This window comes from Colius striatus, chromosome W, assembly GCF_028858725.1.
Source record: "Colius striatus isolate bColStr4 chromosome W, bColStr4.1.hap1, whole genome shotgun sequence".
NCBI classification, from domain to species: domain Eukaryota; kingdom Metazoa; phylum Chordata; class Aves; order Coliiformes; family Coliidae; genus Colius; species Colius striatus.
Genome location: NC_084789.1, coordinates 9,563,533 through 9,588,675, shown reverse-complemented (window position 1 = coordinate 9,588,675; position 25,143 = coordinate 9,563,533). Strand labels below are relative to the sequence as shown.

The following is a 25,143-nucleotide window of genomic DNA, read 5'->3' as shown; positions in this document are numbered from 1 at the left end:
CCCTCAGATGCTCCCCATCACACTTGTGCTCCAGCCCCTTCCCCAGCTCCAGTGCCCATCTCTGGACACGCTCCAGCACCTCAATATCCTTCTTGTAGTGAGGGGCCCAAAACTGAACACAGCAGTAAGGTGACCTCAAAATGAGAAGCTAACATGCATTTTACATGACTAAAGACAAAATGGAATGCAGGATATACTTTATCCTTCTGAGAAAGCCGATCTGAAGATGAAGACAGATGGACAAGAGGAGAGAAAGGTAATCAGGACTTACAGTTGCAGGCCCAATGATAGTGACTCCTTTTTTATCAGCAGTCTTGATCAGTTTGCGAGTAAGGGCCTCTGGAATGCCCTTGGCAATGACAGCAATGGAGCAGATCTGCAGTAAGATAAAGAAAATCATTAGTACCCCCTCAGCGTAACCACCTTGGCAGGACCACCTGCACTCTAATACAGTAGGGCCCAGTACATGGATCTGAAGTCTCAGACTTTGGAACAATGCACTGTTCAGAGACTTTTCTCCCCCTTATACATTAGAGCAGCACTATATTTTAACCAACCCAAAGTAATAACTTCTAACTAAGAAGTGCCAAATTCCTCTAACACAAATAGCAAGTCCAATGCTAGAATTTGCTATGCAACCCTGGTATCCTCCTTAGAGTCTATAAAATAGTTAAAATTGAGGTATTTATCTACCAAGTTGGAAGACCAAGACAATTTGCTGTCCAGTTCTGGGCCCCTCAGTTCAAGAAGGACAGGGAGCTACTGGAAAGAGTTCAGCACAGGGCCACCAAGATGATGGAGTGTAGCATCTCCCTTCTGATGAAAGGGTGAGAGAGCTGGGGCTCTTTAGCTTGGAGAAGAGGAGACTGAGGGGTGACCTCATTAATGTTTACAAATATATAAAGTATGGGTGTCAATAAGGTGGAGCCAGGCTGTTCTCAATGATGCCCAATAATAGGACAAGGGGCAATAGGTACAAGTTGGAACATAAGAGGTTCCAAAGAAACAGAAGGAAAAACTTCTTCACTGTGAGGGTGATGGAGCACTGGAACAGGCTTCTTCTAGATCCCTCACTCACCTGTGGATAATTCATGGTTTCAACAGTGCTGTCATAAGCAGAGCGCAGGGAGGCAAAGTTGATGAGAACATCCACCTCTGGGTGCTTCCTCATGGCATCTGACATGTTCTTGTACACTGGAAGCAGGATCTCTTTGTGGCCCCAGTAGAACTTCTGTCTGTGGTCACCACTATGGGGAGAAGATGAAAAAGCCTTGACCCTTAAGGCTACCCAAAAGACAAATGAATACAGTGCATGCAAACAGAGGAGTTTACAAACCCCAATTCTCAGACACCAAAACTGACTGTGAGACACTCACTAGCAAGTGAGCTTACATGGGGAGGGCATACTAACAGCAGAAGGTTCCTCAGAGTACAGAACAGAGTGGCATATGGAAGGAGATAGGATAATGGGGACAGAGGCATCCAGCAAAATGAATAAGCTCTCACACAGTGAAGTTACCAGACCCTCAATTCTACTCCAGGCTGGAAGACAGAATGAGACACAGAAAGAGTAATGAATGAGATACATGCAAATCTGCATTACTGGGCTGGAAAAAACATGACTGAGGGAACAGGAAACCAGTATCTGCAGTGAGCAGCCAGGACAGCAATGTGAGGGCCAGTCAGCTTTCTAGTTCTGTTACAGTGAGATTCTACCCACCCTGCTCTACACATGCTGCAAGAGATACACCTAGGAAAGTTTCACTGTAGGTGGTGTCTTTTCTATACGGTAGATGCTCCAACTGGAACTTCACTGAAGTCTATACTGTTCAACCTTTTACAAGTATAGTGATATTGGCTGTGTTCTCATACTGGTACATTTGTAACAGAAAATTCTAGGTTTTACCAGTCTGACTTCCTCCAAAAGGTAAAGCAGCATCAGATAATTATAGGTAGCTTTAAAACTTTTAATCCCTCTTGCTATTTCTTCATTAAACAACTGCGACACTGTAAGAGGTTGCCACTCATCTACAGATGTGGCTATGCCTGCACTCAGTTTTAGTACCCTGAGGTTTGCGCTTGCTGAGAAGTTATTACAGAGCTGCAATTATCATCAGAGCTGCAGACTAACAGTAAAAGGTACTTAACTGTCAAGACGCAAAGTTCTCTGCATGACAGAGGTTGATTAGACATCACCTCTCCTGGATGTCTGAAAATATCACAGAAATGAAAGGACTCCCCTTTGCTATAAAGCTCTCCCCTCACTGTCTCAGCATTGGACCAGAGAAAAACTTCTTTTCTCACTATTTGACAAGGAGAGTCATGAGGTACAGGATCAAAGCAGGTGAGGCACAGCTGTGCTCTGGAGGTTGCTCCTGAGGGCAGCTTTAAACACCTAGTGGTCTCAGCCCTGTTAGATGTGGGGACAAGGTAAGAAAGGATGAATACCATAGGAGACTATATCTCACTGAAAGATCTGCACACTTCCTGCCTGCTGAGAAACTACTGCCACTACAGCAAAAAGGATGAGCAAGATGAACAGGATTTTTTTTTTTTTTTAAGAAAATTGTGTTTGGCTCCATGACAGACTGCTTTAGTCTATTAGCAGAGCTGCTGTGATTCTGGATGATATTTGGACAGGAAAATTCCAGCAGACACAAATCAAGATGTCTCAGACAAGTATGAAGCAAACAGTAGAAGAAATCTCACATCACCCTACTGTTGTAGTAGCGCAGGCAATATTCACTCAAAGACACAGAGAGTCTAAGTAATGCACATGCAGAGACATACACAGGCAACATAGTACAACCACCAGAGTTGACTCAAAGCCACCCTTCCTTTGCTAGCTACCTCCTTATATGCTGCTTCTGCCCATGAGCTCACGCAGGGCCCAATTGATTAACTTGCAGCACCTGTTTCTGAAGTGGCATGCCAGCTGCATTAACTTATCCCTACCATCTTTATTCAAGCTGGCTGGTCCAAGCTACATCTGTGCCTACACCCTACTGCCTCTGCTAAGCTGTTAAAGAAAGCCCAAGTAGTCATGCTTGCCTTATTTGCTGAGTGAAGAAAGAGAATTTGGACACCTTCTGAAAGAGCATGAAATGGGACTTAAATTACGTGGCTTAAAATTAAGTTGTTTCAACAGAGCAGTCTGAAATCAATGGTTAAGGGAAACAGAAAGCAGTCTGTAAAGCCAACCTGATGGTGGAAGGGAGCATAGGAGAAGGTAAAGAAGATATGTAGACATCATGGTTTGACATGACAACCATTTCTGGTAAGGGGGAAGGGGCTGTAATGATGGCTCCTGTAAGGAGTTGCTTGAAACTCTCCCCAGCTCTGAGCCAGACCCACTTCTGAGGCTGAGCCAATTACACATCTCCATGATCACTTTTTAAGAAGAAGCTGGAAGAGGAGGCTTCTTCCTGTTTCTTCCTTCTTCTGTCCCTTCTTCCTTCTTCTGGCTGGTGGTGGTGCAAGGAATAGGAAGAGTGAGAGAAACAACCATGCAGACTCCAAGGTCAGTGATGAAAGAGAGGAGGAAGTGTGCTGGAGCAGAGACTCCCCTGCATTCTACAGAGAGGGCTGGTGAAGCTGAGATTCGTTTGCATTTCATTAAAGACCATGCATCAAGGGCAGAGACTCACTTCATTAAAGACCCCATGCCAGAGGCAGTGACTATGGCCGGAGCAGGCTGTGTCCCAAGGAAGGGACCCAATATTCACAGAAGTTGTAACTGTGGGGAGAAATCCATGCCAAAGAAGCTCATTAAATTTATGCCCAGAAGAGGCCTTGTCCCGAGGGAGGGACCCTGTATCTGCAGAAGCTGTAACCCTGGAGAAGAATCCACGCCAGAGATATTCACTAAGAACTGCATCCCGTGCGAGGGACCCTGTATTGGCAGAAGCCGCAGCTGCTGGGAAGAACCCACACCAGAGAAGTTCAGTAGGGACTGTGTCCTGGGGGAGGGATCCTGTATCAGAGGAGGGGAAGAATGCAAGGAGTCATCCTCATGTGAGCAGAGAGAAGTGGCAGAGCTCATCTGTGAGAGACTGACCACATCCCCCATTCCCTGCCCCCCTGAAGCGTTGAGCGGGGGGGAGGTAGAGATATCGGGAGCAGTGAGCTGGGCCCGGGAAGAAAGGAGGGATGGGGGAGGGAGATCTTAAAGTGCTGGTTGTAATTTTCTCATCATCCTACTCCCTTTTTGCTTTTATTCCGTTTTGTTTCTTGTAGGCAGTAGAATAAACTTTCCTACTTTCCTGTCTCAGTTGAGTACTGGAGTCTGTTTTGCACAGAACCGTAATTGGCAGTGAGCCCTCCCTGCTCTTGTCTCCAGCCACAACAACCTTGCTTATCTTTTTTCCTCCCATTTTGCTGGGGCCTCTGCCATCCTAATGAGGGTGAGGGTGAATGGTGGGCACAGAGTGAGAGACTGTCGTGGTGCTCCTGTTCTAGCTGGGCCAAACCACGACAGTAGACCAGGGCAGAGCTACACTAAAGAACAGCAGAGACCATTCTATGACCAGAAGAGGAGGAAGCTAACAAAAAAATTAGAGGGAAGCAGTCAGAAAAATAATGCTATCAGTCAGCAACACGCTACTTACATGAATGGATAAACCATGGCAGCTACTGAAGGTTCATCCTGGGAGCAAATGTAATCAAAGTCCAGCATTCCTTGCACTGCCCGTGTCTGCATCCCCCAAATGATAGCTTTGGTATGACGGCTGAACAGGGTTGTAGCCTTACCTGCCCAGAGAGAGGGGAAAAATCCACCAGAACACATTCAAAACATGTACCTGTGCACAACAAAAAGCTGCAACTTTGCCAAATGACTGCTGAAAGTCTCCCAGATGAGCATATGCCCCTCTCTCCAAAGTGTATCCAACAGGTGAACAGCAGGATGAACAGTCACACTGTCCAAATTAAGGAAGAAACTGTATATGAAGCAGCATCCCCCTCTCCCAGGATTCTGAACACAATAGCCATATTTTGGGTTTCACAAAATGGGCAAATGCTTAATCATGGGGAAGGGAAGGAGCTGATATACGGGAGAAGTGAAAACTGCCTCTTCCTCTTCTCATACAGACCATTCATGTTCCTCCCTGACAGTTTTAGTCAGAAAAGCTCAAGATAAAGGGAACTTTCAATTTTTTTTATTTGCTTATGGCCTACAGTCTGAGAGAACCACAGAACGTTTTTGCTTCCAATGTTTGTCAAGGTACCACAATAGGAAATATCCTACCACCTATCAAGGAAATAAAAAGAAAAGCAGGAAATGGGTACAAAGAAAGCAAAGGAGCTCTATACGCTCAGATTTTTTTAATGATCAGAATCCAACACAAACATGATGGCTCTTAGAATTTATTTATGGTACAATACTTGGCTTGGGGAGGACAGAGTATCAGGAAAGGCAACAGTTCAGCTAGTGAGGATGAACTGTTTGCTTAAAGAATATTTACACCACTTATCACAGTAGAACATTGAGTTCCTCCTTCTGACTCCAGGAAGGGTTAATTTGAAAACTCTTAACTCAGAGCTGATCCAACTGCTGAGGCCAACTCAGTCTACCACTAATTTCTTTTAGAATTTGAATCAAAGGCAAGACAGCATTAGGGATTAAACAGGATACTCTTCTGGCTTTAACAAGGAACCAGTCAGTCACTGTTCTCATGGTGCAACCTGGAAGGCTAAAGCCCTTCTAGAATTAAACCTGGCCAAGAAAGTTAAGGAAAGTAATAAGGTGTTTTTCAGGGACATCAGCAGCAAAAGGAAGATTAGGCAGAATGTGAGCCCACTACTAAACACAGAGGGTGCCCTGGTGACCGAGGATGCTGAGAAGGCCGAAGTACTGAATGCCTTCTTTGCTTCAGTCTTTACAGCCAAGGCCAGCCCTTGGGAAGTCCAGTCCAGCAGGGATAGTAGGATGGCCTGGACAGCAGAGGACTTGTCCTGGGTGGAAGAGGTTAAAAACTTCTTGGCCAAGCTTAATGCTCATAAGTCAATGGCTCTTGGTGGGATACATCCAAGAGTGCTGAGGGAGCTGGCTGATGTGATTGCTAAGCCTCTCTTCCATCATTTTTGAACAATTATGGAGGACAGGCGAGGTGCCTGAGGACTGGAGAAAGGCAGGAAGGATGACCCAGGAAACTACAGGCAGGTCAGCCTCACCTCCATGCCTGTAAAGGTAATGGAACAACTCATCCTGAATGTAGTCACTAAACATATGAAGGAAAAGATACTTATCGGGGGAGTCAACATGGATTCACCCAGGGGAAATCCTGTTTGACCAACCTGATAGCCTTCTACGAGTGCATAACCGGCTGGCTAGATGAAGGGACAGCAGTGGATGTCATCTACCTTGACTTCAGCAAGGCTTTTGACACTGTCTCCCATAACATCCTCATCAGAAAGCTCAGGCAGTGTGGCTTGGATGAGTGGACAGTGAGGTGGATCGAGAGCTGGCTGAATGACAGAGCCCAGAGGGTGGTGATCAATGGCACAGAATCGAGTTGGAGGCCTGTGGCCAGTGGAGTTCCACAGGGATCGGTTCTGGGGCCAGTCTTGTTCAACATCTTCATCAACGACCTGGATGAGGGGACAGAGTGGACCCTCAGCAAGTTCACTGATGACACTGAACTGGGAGGACTGGCTGATTCCCCAGAAGGCTGTGCTGCCATTCAGTGGGATGTCAACCGGCTTGAGAGTTGGGCAGAGAGGAACCTCTTGAGGTTCAACAAGAACAAGTGCAGAGTCCTGCACCTGAGGAGGAACAACCCCATGCACCAGTACAGGCTGGGGGTCGACCTGCTGGAGAATAGCTCCGCAGAGAGACCTGGGAGTGCTGGTTGACAATAAGCTAACCATGAGCCAGCAATGTGCCCTCGTGTCCAAGAAGGCCAATGACATCCTGGGATGCATCAAGAAGAGTGTGTCCAGCAGGTCAAGGGAGGTTCTGCTCCCCTCTACTCTGCCCTTGTGAGGTCTCATCTGGAGTCCTGTGTCCAGTTCTGGGCTCCCCAGCTCGAGAGGGACAGGGAACTGGTGGAGAGAGTCCAGTGCAGGGCCACCAAGATGATCAGGGGACTGGAGCACTTTCCACTGTACTTCTCCAAATAGGTAGACATCAAATTTTGCATTTTGCCATCTAGAAACTTTTTGCTTATCCCAGCACAAAGACATTTCAGGTTCAGGTGGCAGGTCCTTGCACTGCAAGATCCATGGCATTTTCAATGTCCTTTTGAAGCATTGCTCATGTAAAATTCTGTGCACAATGGTTAAGAGAGCAGTAGGGAGGGGGTTTTGATGTGTTTCACTGGAATCAGACCCGAATCTTGCTGTGATACTGTTGTAAAAGAGGCTAGTATCTCCTTACATTCAAGGGAGAAAGACCAGGACATGATCCCATTCTGTCCGTGGCCAATTCTGCTGTGTTTTATTACCATACAACTCAACAAGGCTTCCAAAAAATACAAGCAAAAGGCTGCCAAAGCTCTTGCATATCACCATGCTAAAAAAGCTTCAGTAAAAAAAAAAAAAAAACCAAAAAGAAAACAAAAAACTCACAACAAAACAAGACCAAAACCACACACCACAGTAACCTCTGACCCTAAACAAAACTACTGAACTGACTGACTGTAGGATGTTTATCCAGGAAGTTGCAGCTTATACCAAGAAGGACTTTCTTAATAATTACAGGGTTCCAGAAGCACCCTAGAGGAATATCCCCCAGGCACTTCACTAGAAGGCAAGGCCTCAGTTCAGCAACCACAGCACAGATCCTCTAACCTGTTGTCCACTGGCCTTGTACACGGGGACACAGGAAAACTGAGTTCTCAAACCACGCTTTTCCCTTGAAAGGAACATCCCAGATGAAGGTACTTCTTGACTCACCTTGTGTAGGGGCTAATAGTACAAGTGACAACATTATAAAAGAACTTAAATAAACTCAAAAGATAAATAGGTACCACAAATTTGTTTCCCTTTATAGCAAGAAAAAAACACCCCATATTCTAGTCCACATTCTGTCCTTTGGAGCGGGAAGGAACTGCTACCAATCATTTCCAATGCTGGACTTACCAAGAGGTGCTGTTGGTTTTGGCTTCTTGGCTGGAGCGATATCATCTGTTTTGGACTCTGAGAAGGAAGCCATTCTGCTTGGTGCTGGAGTCTGAAAGATTCAGAAGGCAAGTCAGTAAAAAGGGACAGCATGGCAGGTAAGGCCTGGAGCATGGAGGAGGAGATGGTCACTTTGGCTATCTACAAAGAAAAACAGAGAAAGTTCATTTTGAGATAGGACCATTTCAGTCAAGTGAGGGGAAAACGCCTAAATGACCAAGTTCCCAGTAGATGGAAGAGTCACATTGTTGATTTTGAGGGGTCACATTTTCTGCATGAGCAAGGTGAATATTGGGAGGGTCTCTCCTGATAAACCACGCAGACAGAGTCTCTAGTTTTCCTAAAGCTTTGTAAAAATACAGTGGTGCCCAAGATCCCCTTCTGACCTGTCCAGACAGGGGAAACTGCCTTCTGGAGGCTCCTCACAAGCGTTTTCCCCTTTCACTCACCGACAGGCTGCCACTGGTGTTGAGGAGGAAGTTGGCGGTGTGGGATGCAGCCGGCAGCTGGTTGGGGATGGGTCAGTGCCCAAGTGCCATCCCCACAATTGCCGTTATGTGTTTCTCAGTGCCAAAGACATGGATGGGGATCCCAGTGGTCTTCCCTGTGTGTGTATACAAGAACAGTCAGCCTTGGTGGGAGGGAACAAGATGAGCTTCTGCCAAAGTGAAGCATTTCATAGAATCATAGAATGATGGGGGTTGAAAGTGCCCTCCAGAGCTCATCCAGCCCAATCCCCTGCTAAAGCAGGTTCCCCTCGATCAGGGGACACAGGAACATGTGGGTTTGGAAACCTCCCAAAGAGACTCTACATCCTCCCCAGGCAGCCTGTGCCAGGGCTCCCTCACCTGAACATCAGAGTTTTAACCTGTGTTCAAGTGGAACTTTTTGTGTTCCAGTTTATGTCCATTACCTCTTGTCTTGTCACTGGACACTACAGAAAAAAGTGCTGCTCCATCCTCTTGACAAATACCTTTTGAATACTTGTTAATGAGATCCCTCCCTTAGTCTTCTCCAGACTAAATCGCCCCAGGTACCACAGTCTTTCCTCATAAGGAAGATGCTCCAGTCCCCTGATCATCTTGGTGGCCCTGTGCTGGACTCTCTCTAGAAGTTCCCTGTCCCTCCTGAGCTGGGGAGCCCAGAACTGGACACAGTACTCCAGATGAGGCCTCACCAGGGCAGAGTAGAGGGGTCAGAACCTCCCTTGACCTTGAAAAGGCTCAGGAGAAAGCAAGTGGAAGAAACAAGGCACATGAATAAAACTTAAGGCAATGGTTGGTCCTTACCAACTTCTCCCATGACATATAATCTTTCTTGGTAGTTCAGGCCCCCTCTTGGTACAAAGATCCTCACCTCATGCTCCTTCAGAGGGCCTTGGTAATCCTTAATTGCTCTGACGATGCCCTAAGAGAGACAATATACAGGGCAGTTGAGGTGGGCAGCCCAATGTTTCCCCTGTCCCACCATCTCGGGAACTCCTGAAAGGGACGGACAGACTGTCAGTCTCAGCACAACACTGAGCTGAGGAAAATGGCTTGGGGTGAATGACTGCAGGTGTTTGTTGATATTTCTGAATAGTTGTTTACTTTAAAAGTAGCTGCTACATTGTTGAAGTTAGCAATGCTGCCTCCAATGATCAGGATTTTGCCTGAGGGAGGAAATATGCATAAATAAAACTGTTTTAAGTACATAGTGTACTGTAAGATCATGAAGCAATTTAGGACAAAGTGAAACAATGCTGCAGTTCAGCCTTGCCAATAGCTTGCAGTAAATTGTGTTTAGCAGAGCCTGGAAGATAAAAGCTTTTTGCCAAGCAAGAATTTTTCTCATCAGAATCTCTTCAGCCACATTTGCTCCTGTCTCTGAAGCAAAAGCCAACAAAAATCCATTGCTATTTCACTCAGAAGGCAACAGTGAGTTGCCTTCTGCCAGGTAGGTCTAAGCAGAGTAACAGCTCAGATTTGCTGGGTTCTCCCCCTCCCCCCTGATTCACAGATGAGCATCTTTGCAATAGCAACAACTCCCTTACCTTCAGGGTGCTTCTCTCATGTCATGAGGGAGAGAATAGTCTTTGCATAGTCATAGGTCTGTTGCTCACTTGGGACTCCTGAGTATTCCCCATAGTTGGCCAGTTCATTCACACCTCCCAAGTCACAAATGGTGTCACTGTAAAAAAAAGTTATTTAAGAGATTAGTTATAAGTTGAGTCACTATAAAGGTCTTAATAAAACATTCCAAATTCCTGGGAAAGCAGGACTTGTAACAGAGAGATCATGCTGTCTGCTGAAAACAAAGCTGCTTTCCTCTTGGTGCCAGTCATAATTCATCTTGTTATGCTTCCTAGATCTGATGGGAAGTCAGTGACTACCACAGCAACAATATTGCCACAGTTTTCAGCCAGCTTGCTCCTTTCCACTTCAGAAAGAAACCCTATCTCAATCTCCCAGAATTAAACTCTCTAAGGGACACTATGTTCCACATCTTGGTAAGAGATCTGCACAGCATCTTCATTCTGAAGAGGTCCCAAGATATGATGGTGTGGGAAAGATAGTTTTAAAAGAGTCTATTTTCTAAGGGCTGCATCACTTATTTAAATCCACTTATGTAAATCCACCCTCCTCTCTGGAAACCTTGTTCTTGTTACCTGTAAACCACGGAGGCACCACCATCAGCCACCATGCCTTTAGGGTTGAGGATAGTAAGCTTCAAGCTGGCTCCACTCTTTGCATCCAGATCAGCAATGTAGGCTTCCTGCAAAGATGGCAGGGCACAATTTAAACTTCCTTCTGCATCTTCCTTTTCCAAACCAGAGGGTTTGCAGTGCTGAGCCTGCTGGACATGCAGAGCTCCCACATTTCCTGTCAGCTGTAACTGAGGGGATAGCAGAACTACAAACACCAGTTTTGCAAGAGAGAGAAACTCAGCTTCATCTCTCAGGTGCCAGGATTGATTTGTGTCAGGTGTTCTCCAAGACAGAACACTGAAATTGGACTGGGTACAGACAACTTGTGCCATTCTCTCTGTGACAAATTTGAGATCAACCTGAGCATAAGCTCCAATTTTTACTCTTGCTTTGAAAAAAAAGTGTCATGCCCTCCAAAGAACATATTGTCTTTCTAAGGCTTGATGGCCTTGTGAAGTCACAAGTGATTGCTACAAATATATTTGGTATTACTTCATTTGTAGGGTGCAGATCCAGAAGCAGATTTTTCCTGTTTGCACATGAAAAGCTTTAGAAATGTATCTGACAATTGGTTGTGTTTCACTAAGATGCACTACTGGCCTTTCCATGAAGAAGGGTCTTCTCCTCCACTGCTCGGCCAGCCCTGGGTTTCATGGTTTTGCATATTACAGTCACAGAATCAAATGCCTCTGAACCGAAAAGTCTTGTTCTGACCTTGTCTGAAGACTGAAGCTAGAGGAAATTTAAATTATCAACACATTCATACCTACAGACTCTGGTTGTGCTGCAGCCAAGAATGTAATCACAGAGTGCTGTAATTTGGCTCGACATGGTATTCCTATACCACAGTGTGCTTGTCTGTTGAAAAGCACTTCATTGGAAGTTCATTAAAATTCTCAGCAAAGACAATGCCACAATAAACTTCACAGTGACTTACAGGGAGATGATTCAGAGACAAAAACTGAACTAATCCTTTTAAGAGCAAAGTGAGTTAAGTGTTGGCATCTAGCAAGCTGCACAGAGAAACAGCTAAATGGATTTTCTGGCCGTGTTAAAAAAGTCTTTATGAACTGAAGCATAATTATAATTATTAAAATGAAAATGTCAGTACAGAAATCCCATTGGAGACAGCAGAACACTCCTCTCAATAATAGAACAATTAAGGAAAGAGCTCTACTTCCAACAGTTTCTGAAGCTGCTGGAAGGCTATGTAAGGACTGTTTATTCAAACAGTTAGTACAAATCTAGGGAATTCTGAGAGGAAAAAGACATTTCTAACTTTTTTTTTTAAAGTCTGCCTGCAGGCCTCCTCTTAGTCTTCACTTCTCAGGAAAGCAGGTGAATGAATCATAGAATGGTAGGATTGGAAAGGGACTTTTAGAGATCATCTAGTCCAATCCGCCCCACAGAAGCAGGTACTCCTAGATCAGATTGCATACAAACGTGTCCAGGCGGCTCTTGAAGACCTCCAGAGAAGGAGACTCCACAACCCCTCTGGGCAGCCTGTGCCAGGGCTCCCTCACCTCAACAGTAAGAGTTTTTTCTACTTCTATTTAAATGGAATTTTTTGTGTTCCAGATTCATCCCATTACCACTTGTCCTGTTGCTAGATACAACAGAAAAAAAGGGATGTCCCAACCTCCTGACAGCTATCATTTAGATATTTGCAAATATTAATGAGATCCTCCCTCAGTCTCCTCTTCTCCAGACTAAAAAGCCCCAGTTCCCGCAGCCTTCCCTCATATGAAAGATGTTCCAGTCCCCTGATCATCTTGATGACCCTGCACTGGACTATCTCCAGCAGTTCCCTGTCCCTCTTGAGCTGAGGAGCCCAGAACTGGACACAGGACTCCAGATGAGGCCTCACCAGGGCAGAGTAGAGGGGGAGCAGAACCTCCCTTGACCTGCTGGACACACTCTTCTTGATGCATCCCAGGATGCCATTGGCTTTCTTGGACACGAGGGTGCATTGCTGGCTCATGGTTAGCTTATTGTCAACCAGCACTCCCAGGTCTCTCTGCGGAGCTATTCTCCAGCAGGTCGACCCCCAGCCTGTACTGGTGCATGGGGTTGTTCCTCCTCAGGTGCAGGACTCCACTTGTTCTGCGGAGCTGCTTCCCAGTCGAGTTCAGCCCGCTGGGCTACCCCTGGGGCGCGTTGCAGAGGATGCGGGCGGGGAATGCCGAGTGGGCGGAGTCGGGCGGGAGTACGGTGCAAGAGGATCAGGGGAGAGTGGAGAAGCGCGACCTCATGTTAGACTGGGTACCATCGGGCACGTGAGGGGAAACAAAGAAAAAGAAAACTCAGGAGAGAATAATACCGACTGCGCCACCGGAAGCGGTGCTGGAGACAATGCCGCTGGCGCCTGGAATGACAAAGGAGAAAAGTCAGCCACACCACGACCCTCCAATAAAAAGGGTGAAGAAACTTTATGAAAAGTGGTTTGTATTTTAGACTTGATGTAAGTAGTATTAGACATGCAATCTTGCAAAACAGAGCTGATATAGATTTTTACTTTTACCACAAGTGTAATAATTTTGTTTGTCAGCTGTGCTTTTGTTTTCAGTGTATAAAATTACGAATATCTCCCTTTACTTTTTCTACAAAGTAAACTGCTTTGGCAGTTTTCCTTGAGGAGGAAATCCTTGAGGATTTTTAAATCTTTAGAGAAGAAACATTTCTGGCAGAGGCAGTGTGGGGCTTCCCCAGGACAGGGCCCCCCATGCCACCTCCTTCAGGTACACACTTGTCAAACACTGTCAGAATTTGTAGGGGTTAATAGGGGATTAATTTCACTCTACAGTTCACCAAGCATGCAGCCATAGCACAAGTTTAAACTGTTGTCCTGACCTGAGTCTGTTAGTTGAGCTTTGTTACAGTGAAGTAGTACCCACATAACCATGGGCAGATGGTCTGGTTGAGAGCAAAAACATAAGTTTTACTAAAACAGACTTAACAAGAGTGCTCATTCATTAATGGTTTTTTCAGCCAAGGGTTTAGGTTTGAGCAGACTTAAGTTATGCAGTTACAGTACCTCCGCTTCCTAAATGACAGTGTTACTGCCACCCTAACTTAACAGTCAAGTGCATTAGAGAGAAGTAGGAAAATCTTGCATGAAGTACAGGTCTATACTTCAGACATTATTTTAGTTTCTGTAAAACAAGATTGAAGAGACTTTGTTCATCTCTTCTGCCCCCTGCCAAGGGAGGATTGTTCCCTGTAGGACAAGGATACTGACACATGCTGTAGAGTGGCTGGAGCTATGCTGCAGGAACTGAATGCCTCCCCTGGGACATCACTTTGTTTCCCTCAAAGTCCACAATAGCTGTGTTTAAGACAGCATCTGGAAATGCACTTTCCTTCTGTCTGCCTCTCAGTGGGTCTCTCCCTCTGTTGAGGAGAGCATTCACATGGAAACAGTGACCAGGAGCTAGGGCAGGACCAGCCTCTGGGGAAGCTGTGGATACCCTCTGCCCTGGAGTAATCTTACAGGATAAACTGTTGCTGTCCTACTTGACAGCAGTGATCCATAATCAAGTCTCACTGGTTTTACCCAGTTATTCCGCTACTGGACTGAAAAAAAAAAAGACACCATTCCCTTGGCTTCAGCCCAGGCCCCTCCAGGCTTTGGTCTGTCACTGGTCAGAGTGCTGACAGGTCACACTCTGACACTTGTGATTCGTGGGAATTTATAAAAGACCATGGCTGATCTTCCTCCAAGGAAGAAAACAAGTAGACCACCCCAGCTCCAAAACTCTGCCCTTGGTGCGCACTGGGCAGCTTTCAGGGGCTGTATCAGCGAGGCAACAGTTTTCCTGTCTCAGGAGTTGCTTGTTTTCTTCCTTTTCCAGAGGCTGTTGAACTCTCTCTCCCCAGAGAGGCTTCACAAGGGGGTTGGCAAAAGGACTGACTTTACTAAAGGTAGAATTATCTCTCTTTACACTTTTAAAGGTTACAGGAGTTACTTGCCTTTTAAAAACAAAGCCATTCACACTCCTAGAGGATGGTGCAGGAGCTAAAAGCAGAGCCCCGTTTGTTGGTGCTCTGCGTTGGCACGAGTTTTCCTTTTCCGTAGTAACCCGAGAATATCGCCTTCACATCGATCTTTTTAGCAAGGACCAGCATCCACATCCCATTATCAAAATACAGCAGTTTCCCTCCTCCAATTTCCCCTACTTGATCCCCTTTGTTCCCTGCCTTTTCCAGCTTCACAAACTCCAGCATGTCAAGCCCAGTCTGCACTGCTTCAATGCCGTTTGCGCAACCAAGGGTGATGTGAGCCCGGCTGCCTTTGGGGAGGTTGTCAGTGGGCAGGATCTTGTCAGTGTCTCCAGGCCACAGCAGCAGTTGCTGTGGGCTCAGCTCAATGTGAGCACCAACAGTTTTTGTTGTGATGAACAGGGCAGAAATGGCCAAGGTGAAGCCTTTGCTGTAGGAAGCCTTCACAGCCTGGTAGAAGGGGGAGACAAGCTCAGGACAAAGCTTTAACTGATTGCACAGCAGCATGGGTGGCTTTATAGGGGTCTTGGGCCATTGTAGTAGCTCTTACTTTGACATATTTGAAATATGACATACAAGTCAGTGCAGCATGGCCTGAAGCTCCTGCTCTGAATTTGGAGCTGGTGCCATCTTTTTCCTTTGTAAATTCCAGTATTTAACTTAGGATTATCTGTTTTAAAATAATTTAGATGGAAATCTAAATATCTTAATTCATCATCACTCAAATCAAGCTATTGGAGATGATGCTGGTGGTCAGGAGTGATGGGGGGGAGCAGGAGGGGTTTGTTTGGGAACTAACAGGAAAAGGTCACCATCTCTTCCCCAATGATGACTTCTCTGTTGCACAGGCCACACAGATGTACTTCACTGTCCCCACAGTCACCCTCTTGGCTCCAGGCAAAGCCACATCCCTACCCCACCCCCCAGGAGGCTAGTGGATCCCTGTCTGGGAAGGGGGAGGGAAAGAGGGGTTCTAGGGAGTCACAGCCCCCATACTCACTTCTTGCTGTGCATATTCCTCAGCTCCAGATGCTTTTCCAAACTCAGTGTATTTTGTGGTGCAGTGTAAGACCCCGGGTGGCCTCTTCACAAAGTAGCTGGTGAGATCTATTTTGATTTTGGGATCTTCAATGGCAGAAGCAACTGCAAATACAGGATAAATAATGTTACTATCAGAAAATGATCCCCCCAATGTCACCTCATGAGTCAAAGTCCCACTTCAGCTTTCCTCACCCACCTGTCCTTCATGTGTCATTCTTTCTTACTTTAAAGGACTAAACAGGTAAGTAAAACTTCTACCTAAGCTAACAGTGGCTATCACTAGAAAAGAGAAGCTTCTGCATGTCATCAGGGCTTGTCCTTAACCTTGATGTTGTACAAGTCCCCTAAGGGACACAATTGTTCAGTCCTTCTGTTTTCTCTTACTCAAAGCAACCAGGGGCTGCTGCCACCCAAACCCTACTCTCTGCAACCTCAGGGCTAAAGAGACTTCTTAGGAAAAATCACTGTCATTTATTTTTACTTACACTGGTAACTTTGTCAACTATGTGAAACAGTTTAGTAGCTTTTAAACAATTTTCCTTGTTGCTAACTTTTAACTAGAAATTCCCATCAGAAGCTGCCCAAACTTGGCTCATTTGCCAAGCATTAACATTTCCTCAACAGAGTAAGAGTGTGGTAAGATACTTCTGTACATACAATATTTACTCTCCTTTTTGAAGGCTTTGAGACTTCCAAGCTCATCTAAGAAAGTCTGGCCAGCCTTCCTCAGGATCTCTGAACTTCTTTTGCTCAAAAACCACCCAAAATACATGGGCAGGAATTCCTTCTCCAAACTCAGCTTCATCTTCTTCAGCTCCTCCACTGACAGTTTCCATTGATTCTTTTCCTTCAGCTGCAAGCAATCCATCCGCCACTGGGTTTTGGGCTCAGCAAAGATGACTTTGTACCGGTATTTGTCAGCAATATCAAAGAGTTGGTCCAGTCGCTCCTGCTCATGGTGAGTGTCATCCAAAACAATAACGCTGATGTCTCGTTTGCAATAGTCAACTAGATCCTCATCCACCTTTGAGTACTCTTCAGGAATTGTGCTTCTTATCAAAGGTGTAATTTTATAGCTCTCAACAGAGATGACCTTGCAGGCATGTTTATACCTATCTTGAATAGCCTGGGCAAGAGTGGACTTCCCACTGCCAGGTAGGCCTCTTAAAATAAAAAAGGTTTTAGATTCTTTGATCGTGGAGATGGTTTCTTCATCATCAAGGAAAGGGAACTGCAAGCTTTCAGGTCTTTCTTTTGCTGATTGAGTAGACATCTTTCTAAATATTTTAGGCAGGAATGGGTGACTCTTCTTTGAGAGGCCTCTGTTCTGAAATGCAAGAAGAAAATATTTTGCAGGCTGTCAACACCAAGAGACCCAACGGCACAAGCATGCGCTGTGAAGAACCCTCCCTGGGAGGGGGGGGAGGCAGAGGCCATCTCTACCCCACCCTCAGCTGCCCTGCTCAGCTTAAAACCCAGCAGGTCCTGCAGCAGGGACCTGTGCCCTGTCCCACCAACCCCCAGCTCCAGCACTGGCTGACGCAAGATGAAGGTGCAGCTTTGCCCCCTGCTTTGTAGCCATCATGAGGCAGGAGATAGTTTCAACAGGTACCACAAGTTGCCACAAAGCAACATCCCAGGCAGAGCACTTCAAGTGTCAGAATTATTTCTGAGCACTTAAACAAGTACTTGTGGTTACTGGGTAACAAGGGCACAATGCCACAGGGTGCTCAGCGCAAAGACAGAAAAGTTCCAGGGGGTTGTGACAGCTGCTGCAATCTCATCGCTTCACCCCAATGAAAAAAGACTGCAAAAGGGTTCAAGTCTGTTTAGGGATCTTCTGTCCTCAGGGGAAAGGCCATTTATCACTGAAGGCTGCGAGGATGCTGTCTCCTGTGTTAAGGGTCGCTATTTCTTCGTGCTACACTGAATATTGGTATCCTGAATGCCTCAACAGAGGAGCAACTGAAATGGTTTCAGTAAAGAGAAACTGGTAGCTGCTGGGCTCAACACAAAAATGAAACCAGCCCTGAGAGAAACACGCACTGGCAGTTGGCAGCAGCAAGTAAGCTGGGAAAAGCTCTGCCTCCCTGTTAGCAGCTCTGGTAACTGCAACCCAGATTAACTCCCAGCAGGCCCTGGGAAAACACCAGACTAGAAAGAAATAAGGGGTTTCTCCAACTGTGCATATTTTCAATAGCAGCAAGACACAGGTTTTTGGGTCAACACATGAATTCTTCATCTTCCTGCCCAGCCCATGAGTGGCTCCTAAGCCAAGCGCTGTACCAGCCACCACTGGTGCGATGCTGGAGGAGAAAGTTCTGCCTTTGATGCCAAAATCAAGACGTTTTACACACAACATGAATGTTTTATAAAAAGATGTTTTTTTTCTGCTGACACAGCTTTCCTGTTTGCAGAGCGAAGCTACTGTTTAAAACCCAACTCTTTCAGTTGATTAACTTTCCTATCCCTCATTCCAGAAGGTGGAGGGGGGTTGTGGTTCCAAAGTGCCCTGCTACTAGGACCAGGACCCCACTGCTTCAATGGGCATGTGGGGCAGGGAGTGCTGCCTGTCCCAGGGGGGTCAGCTGCTGCCTAGCATGCTGGCATAGCAAGCACAGCACTAGGGCAGTCCTGTCAAGTTCCTGCCATGGGAATGAGGACCATCCACCTCTCCTGGGCCACCTGTGCTGCCTTTCCCGTGGACTGAGGGCTCCCAGATGGTGCAAGCCACCTTCAAGAGCCACTCTTCCTCACAAGGTAAACGTCCTGTTCCCCATGGAGACATTTAATTGCCAAACCTAGGGCCAGGCCTATGTGCAAGGCCAGGGCTGTGTCTGGACTGGCCCACCACCTTCGCTGGAGGGAACTGCTCGTGAGGCCTGAGACTGAGGCCACTTTTCAAACGTGCAAACAAAAGAACAATAATAGAAAATACCTATTCCCCCCCCATTGTTTGGGGGCCAGCGTGGCAGACAAAAGTTGCCTTCACAGATAGGCCTGCGTAGGGGCCGGCCAGACAATGGCCCCACAGAGACCCGCAACAGACAATTCCCCATTGAGCCAGCGGCCCCGTCCCGTCTCTCCCCGTTGTCGTTGTCTCCACAAAGCTCCCCCTTGTCTCCGAGCTCCCCGCGGGACGGTGATTCGCGCGGAGGTAGCCTCGAAAGTGCCTCATGTCCCGGTTTTGTCCCCCAAGGGCGGCCCGGGGCGGAGCCACGGAGAGCCCGGGGCCAGGGACCGAGCCTGGGGTCTAGCTGAGGCCCCACACCGCCCCCCATCCCCGCCGGGGTCAGCGCCCTCGGGTCAGCGATGACGCCGATGCTTCCTACCCTTCGGTACCCGAAGCCCGCGTCCAGGAGAGGTCCGACCGCGCTTACCATGCTGAGAGGAGCAGCCACCAATGCAAAGTAGCCCTAGGCTGACCGCGGCCCCTTTCATAGCCCCGGGGGCCCCCTCCTGGCCCCGCCTGTGGCCGCGCAGGCGCGGACGGAGCGGGGGGCCGGGCCGGGCCCTCTCCGGGACAGCAGAGGTTGGTGCCTGGGATATCGGACAGGGAGGGTGGTTGGGATAGGCCGGGCTGGTACCGGGCGAGCGGAGGGGCCGGGGCGCACGGACCAGAGATAAGAGAAGGGCGGCCAGTGAGGGGAAAGATCGTGTTTGCGACGCCGGTACCGCAGCACAATAGGCCATTCTGGACCCGCCGCGCTGCTCCAGAGTGGACACGGCGGTTCTGCAGCAGCTTCTACTTCTTCCTCTACAGTCTTCTTATCTTTTCCTCTTTTCTCTCCTTCCCTTTATCTTCTCGTTCCTTTCCTCCTTTCTTGTTTCCGTGGTCCTCTTTATAGTTCCTAGTATCTTCTTGCTTTCCATCTTCTCTGTGCTTTGGCCGTTTTCCTCTCTGTACTTTTCAAAGTTGTCATATTCTGTGTTTTTACTGCTAACATCGTCATCTGGGTAGGAAAAAACAATCTTAAACCAAATTCCAGAACTGAGAAATCAGTAGGGTGCAGGAACAGAAAGACCCTTGGCCTCTGTCAGAGACTTTAATTCCAGATTTTTTAAGGTCTCAGCACTGTGGATCTCATTTATTCACAGTCACTTTTACAGCCACGTTTTGCTTCTGACTGCATTCTGGGCACTAGAGCTGCTCTCAGTGTTATTAAAAGCAGGTTTTTAAGTGGATGGTACAGAAGAGTGAAATAAGGCTCCTTCACTGTTACTGAGGCTTTGCTGACATTGCTTACTTTGATTTATACCAGCTCAAGATTAAACCTTCACTACCAAAAAAATAAATGAAGCCACCAATTACAACTACACTATGGCTTTACATATAAATTAATTCCTGTTACTCTGTGCTAGGACAGAGGATGCAATATGGGCCAGAAATTTAGATGCTTGCTACCTGAGACTGGGGTGCTATGTTCCCATGCCCTGGGCTGTGCTCCAGAAGAGGAAAGCAAATAATTTTTATCTTTATGGGGTGCAGAGAGCTAAATGATGACTACCTTTTAGAGAGCTAACTGTCAGTTCATCTTTTCTTTCCTTCAGCTCTTTGATGAAGCTTTTGTTCACATCATTTAAGGCCTGTAAGTGGTATGGTTTATTAATAAAAGCTCTAGAAATGCAGTTATATACTTAAGTTTTTCCTGTTTTCTTTTGCTCTTTGCTGTCATTTCTTGGCCCTTTCCTACCATAAAACTCCCTGCAGTAATACCCTTAATTTCTCCCTGCTGTGATTCCTACCTGTGGGTATCCTGTATCAAATGTCTCCTCCCCCAAAGATTCCGCCTTTCTCACTACCTTTTTTCTCCCAGCAGGAGGCCTGAGCCCTGGACATCCATGAGGTATCACTGAATAGGTGAGTACCGGGCAAGCTGCTTGCAGTCAGATCACCTCCAACCCACTGTTAGGTTGATGAAGGCTGGCTACCAGAATACACAGACAGTTTCTTCATGGGTCACTGGCCATGCCCAAGTGTTCTTCCATGCTCTGATGCAAAGTGGGTTTTTCAGAGGTCAGAAAACGGTGAGCTGTGATCAGCAGCTGATAGCAGGGCCTCCTCTGTGCTCAGTTGCTGTATCCTGGTTGTAAAACCCTTGCCCCAGGGAGGTAAAAAAAAAATTCTACAATGACCTGAGCAGGGCTGGGGCTTCATACTTTTACATGTTGGACTAGTTCATAAACTGGGATTAAGTTTTCTGAGCCAGGAGGTTTTGATGCCATGAAGAAGCCAGTCGGGACTCAATAGCCAAAGAGACTATTAAGCAGGTATTTTTATTGCAGTGCTGGGGAACACGGGGGATTTCTCCACCAAACGTGCCCACCTCAGCCTTTGGATTTTCAGTTTATATTTACAGCAAACATGAATATTCGTCACATTTCCAGGAAAGGGCCCACCCATAGTCCCGTCCTGGTCCACCCAAGTTACGCCTCTGTCATGCTTCTTTCGGTGCCCTCTTGCTTCCTTCAGTGGTCATTAGGGATTGCTGTTGGATTAAGATCCAAACTTTCCTTGCGATGTATCTTTATTCCTGGGACCTTGGACAGGATGAAAACTGGCCTAAAAGCTCTGCCATCCCAGATAACAGTTTTGTTTAGGGCTAGGCAGGCCTTGTAATTATCAGTGGTGTACAATGTCCAAATGTTCAAGTGTAGAACTAACATAATAGCTTTGCCATAATATTTTTTTTAGGTACATACCAGCCTTGGAACTATCAGCACTAAGCAATAGTTATGTTACAAGAAATAGCTGTGTCTTTCTAATAGCTCTGTTTGTGGGCTTACAAGACTAGCAGTTTCATAAAATTATATGTGTGATTTTCTAACTAATATTGTAAGTTTTAATAAGCAAGCTTCCATAACCTAAACTTGCCTATCTACCTATGAATCAATTCCCCCCTTCCCTTGATCCTTGCAAATTCTTTTGCAAAGCATGATACCCTTTTGCACAAACATTTTGTTAAAGCTTCTAACTTGTGCTAAGTTGCGAATCATGTGCCATACTCTTATGTATATAATGACTATCAAGACTAAGCATTCTTTATTCAGTATAAATACCACTACTACAGGATGAAGTAGTCGATTCAAAAATTCCACTAGCGGTTGGAGACCATCCAAATAGAGCTTCTCACTAGTGATAAGTCCCTTCTTCTTGTACTCTTTTTATTACTTGATGTATGTTTTGGGTGCCATGGCAAATTGTAATTAAGAGCTTACGAATATCTCCCTTTACTTTTTCTACAAAGTTAGGCAGATCAGGGTGTTCTAATAACTTTCTGACCAGTGTGATGTTCATTCCAATTGGAGTTGGTGACAAAGTATCATATAACATGTAACTACCATGTATAGTTTGGTACACAGTTCTTGGTTTAGGTACTTAAAGTCACATCCTGAAATGTGCGTAGTTACAAATACATAGATTTGAGTGATCACAAAGTGGTACTTTCAGGTCATCTGTTAACAGACTATCACAAGGGGATCTTAAACATGTACAACCCTTTCCGATGTTTTCTAGAACAGTCCTCGGATCATTATCAGAGTATATTTCAAAATAACAAAAACTTTGCTCAGTGTCTAAACAAATGTCTTGGGCTCTCAAAGTATTACTTTCACATATATATCCTTGTGTTCCCTTTGTGGTACAACCATCAGCATCAATAGTTTGCCATACATGGGTGTATCTGTTTTTATAAGCCCATTCCTGCTGCTCTGATGGGTATAATATCACATTTTCTTTTAAAATTCTTAAAGCCATAATAGGATAAATGGTACAGACTGTTGCATCACCTATAGTTAATACAAAAGCAATGATTCGGTTAGTATCCTGGTTATATGTAAAATTGACAAGGTGCCACCACGAATTTTCTTTCAAAACTAGTGGCATGATCCCAGATGACTTTCCTAAGCTCTATGGGTAAGAGTCCATTTTCTCCTTCTCGAATTATTATAGCCATTGCGGATTGTATCCATAGCTGAGCCTGAATCCAGCTCAGTGCCAGGGACACATTATCTTGGACAGCTCCTATAGCATGGGCTATTAGCTGGTGGTCACCCAAATATGGTTTTTTCAGATTCTTTAAAGAGGATTGGAAGCATCCATTCATTATTTCCTAAGCCCCACTGTAGTAGGCATCCGGAAGATCTCGGGTTGTAACGCGAGAGATGGAGGGTACAGAAGAGGTGGGCATGGAGTGGAGGGAGAGGAGGTGCTGGTGTTAGCAGATAAAAGCACATGGTGTAAACAAGGGGTTGGAATAAAGGGTCATCCATGCTGAGTGTGTGGTGATCTTTGTCCCCTCAGTGGGGTGGGCTGAGAGATCCGTACAGGCGGCCTGGTGGTGTTGCTGGTAGCAGCAACACCCCATAAGGAAGAATTTAGAGGTTGTTCCAATTTTGCAATTCATTAATAGTTGTGCTTAGTTTATTAGCAAGGATCTCAGAGTCTATTGTATTTAAAACTCCGAGTTCAGTTCCCAGCATGCCAGTTACATCTCACTTAGAGCGGGACAATTTTCTATAATGCAACCGAGAGTACCATCCAGTATTGGAGGTGCTGAGAAAAGGTGAACATTTTGAGTTAATAGTTTGCACATACATGTCCACATTCTTTAGTGACCAAGAAGGATTAAGGAGTATTTGCTGTTGCCCAGTTAGCTTAGCTGCATAGAGTCCAATCTTAGTAATTTTTTTGTGTCCATCTTAAATGCGTTTGTGAGGTAGATCCAAGGGTAGTTGTAACAGTAGTTGTGGAAGGCAGCATGGTTGAGGATATAGTGTCAATTTTTAATTTAAATGACAACCCTATTTCCCCTTGGGCCCAGAGGCACGCTATATATACTGGTTTGAACAAAGTAAAATTGTGCCAGAAGTCTATTTCTTGTTTAATATATTTATTTTTTGTTTTTTCTCAGTTTCTATTTCGATTACAGAGAATTGATTTACCTGCTGGTGAGTAGTTCCGTTGGTAACCCTACAGCCCACCTTCACCTCTTGTCCCACCTTCCCTAGCAGCCACTGCGGTCTGTATATCATTGTAGTGGGTCTGGGATGGTAGTGATTTTACACAGCAGCTCTTGCAGTGCTGTGCTTCCTGTTGGTATCAATATTATGACTACTGCTCGCACAGCATCAGGGCTGTCCCTCCAGCATTCCTTCCCCCACCTTCACCAATAGCTGTGGATGGGCACAATCTTGGAAAGGACCACGGCCAGAACAGCTGACCCAGACTGACCAAGGACATATTCCATACCATATGACATCAGCTCAGTAATATAAACTGGGGGAGAGGAGCAGGAAGAGGAGGCAAGATTCATTTCTGGCCTTCCAAAAGCAACCGTTACGTGTACCGAAGGTGGCCGGACATCGCTGCTGATGGGAAGTAGAGAGTAACATCTTTATTTGCTTTTGCTTCACTTCTCACACGTATGGCTTTGCTGCTTCTTTATTAAACTGCTTTTATCTCAGTCCACAAGACTCCCATCTTATTTTTTCCCCTTCCCTGGCTTGCTAAGGAGGTGGGTGATAGAGTGATGTGGTGGGCACGTGGCATCCAGACAGGGTCAAACTACTACAATCATAGAATCATAGAATCTTAGAATGGTAGGGGTTGGAAGGGACCTTTAGAGATCATCTAGTCCAATCCCCTGCAGAAGCAAGTTCACCTAGATCAGGTCACATAGGAACATGTCCAGGTGGGTCTTGAAGACCTCCAAGGAAGGAGACTCCACAACCCCTCTGGGCAACCTGTTCCACTGCTCCATCACCCTCATAGTGAAATAGTTTTTTCTTATATTTAAGTGGAACTTTTTGTATTCCAGCTTCATCCCATTACCCCTTGTCCTGTTTCTAGCTACAATAGAAAAATGGATGCCCCAACCTCCTGACACCCACCATTTAGATATTTGTAAATATTAATGAGATCCCCCCTTTTGTTTTCAGTGTATAAAACGAAGCTTACCAGGCATGAGTTGCTAAAAAAGAAAAAGGGGGAATTGTGGAGGAATTTCGTCTGAAAGAGGCCATGGCTTGGTAACAGTGAACAACCCATGCTTTGAGAACTAATGTGCGGATTGTCCTTGAGCTGCTCTCGACTGTGAGAAAAGAAGAAAGAATGCCTACATGATAACAAGCTCCAGCAAGGAGGAGGCTGAAGCAGTATGTGAATCCGCAAGGCTTATCGCAGAAAGCGCAACTGGCTTTTAGAGAAAGGACCAATTAGAAGTACTATAAGCATGCTAACTTTGCTGCTGATTATAAAACTGATGCTTGTTAGTAAAATTGGAGTTGTGACCAAAAAA

General features: G+C 45.9%; 1 protein-coding gene, 1 long non-coding RNA gene and 1 pseudogene across 16 annotated transcripts; 1 reads left to right on the top strand and 2 right to left on the bottom strand.

The window, feature by feature from the left end:
* Positions 1-9,812, bottom strand: part of LOC133628610 (ATP-citrate synthase-like) — a 17,513-nt pseudogene extending 7,701 nt beyond the window's left edge.
* Positions 9,512-19,335, bottom strand: LOC104549593 (2',3'-cyclic-nucleotide 3'-phosphodiesterase). 7 transcript variants are annotated; one of them, XM_062016482.1, is made up of 7 exons: positions 19,177-19,332; positions 16,502-17,171; positions 15,804-15,946; positions 13,125-13,169; positions 10,766-10,872; positions 10,151-10,287; positions 9,512-9,599 (listed from the first exon to the last, which is right to left on the bottom strand). In XM_062016482.1, exons 1-6 carry the CDS (start codon positions 19,225-19,227, stop codon positions 10,167-10,169), a joined length of 1,137 nt encoding a protein of 378 aa, XP_061872466.1. In that variant the 5' UTR covers positions 19,228-19,332; the 3' UTR covers positions 9,512-9,599; positions 10,151-10,166. The 7 variants fall into 7 exon arrangements, 6 of the variants coding, with proteins under 6 accessions (XP_061872466.1, XP_061872462.1, XP_061872461.1 ...); XR_009820670.1 differs by lacking the exons at positions 9,512-9,599; positions 10,151-10,287 and adding an exon at positions 14,774-15,253 and having other exon boundaries at positions 10,855-10,872; positions 19,177-19,335; XM_062016478.1 differs by lacking the exons at positions 9,512-9,599; positions 10,151-10,287; positions 10,766-10,872 and adding an exon at positions 14,774-15,253 and having other exon boundaries at positions 13,084-13,169; positions 19,177-19,335.
* LOC133628386 (uncharacterized) lies at positions 19,065-25,143 on the top strand. Of its 9 annotated transcripts, XR_009820679.1 has the most exons (5): positions 19,405-19,515; positions 20,396-20,433; positions 20,662-20,705; positions 23,758-23,794; positions 24,020-24,317. It is a non-coding gene; the product is annotated as an uncharacterized LOC133628386 (long non-coding RNA). The 9 variants fall into 9 exon arrangements; XR_009820675.1 differs by lacking the exons at positions 19,405-19,515; positions 20,396-20,433 and adding an exon at positions 19,065-19,376 and having other exon boundaries at positions 20,665-20,705; XR_009820674.1 differs by lacking the exons at positions 19,405-19,515; positions 20,396-20,433 and adding an exon at positions 19,065-19,376.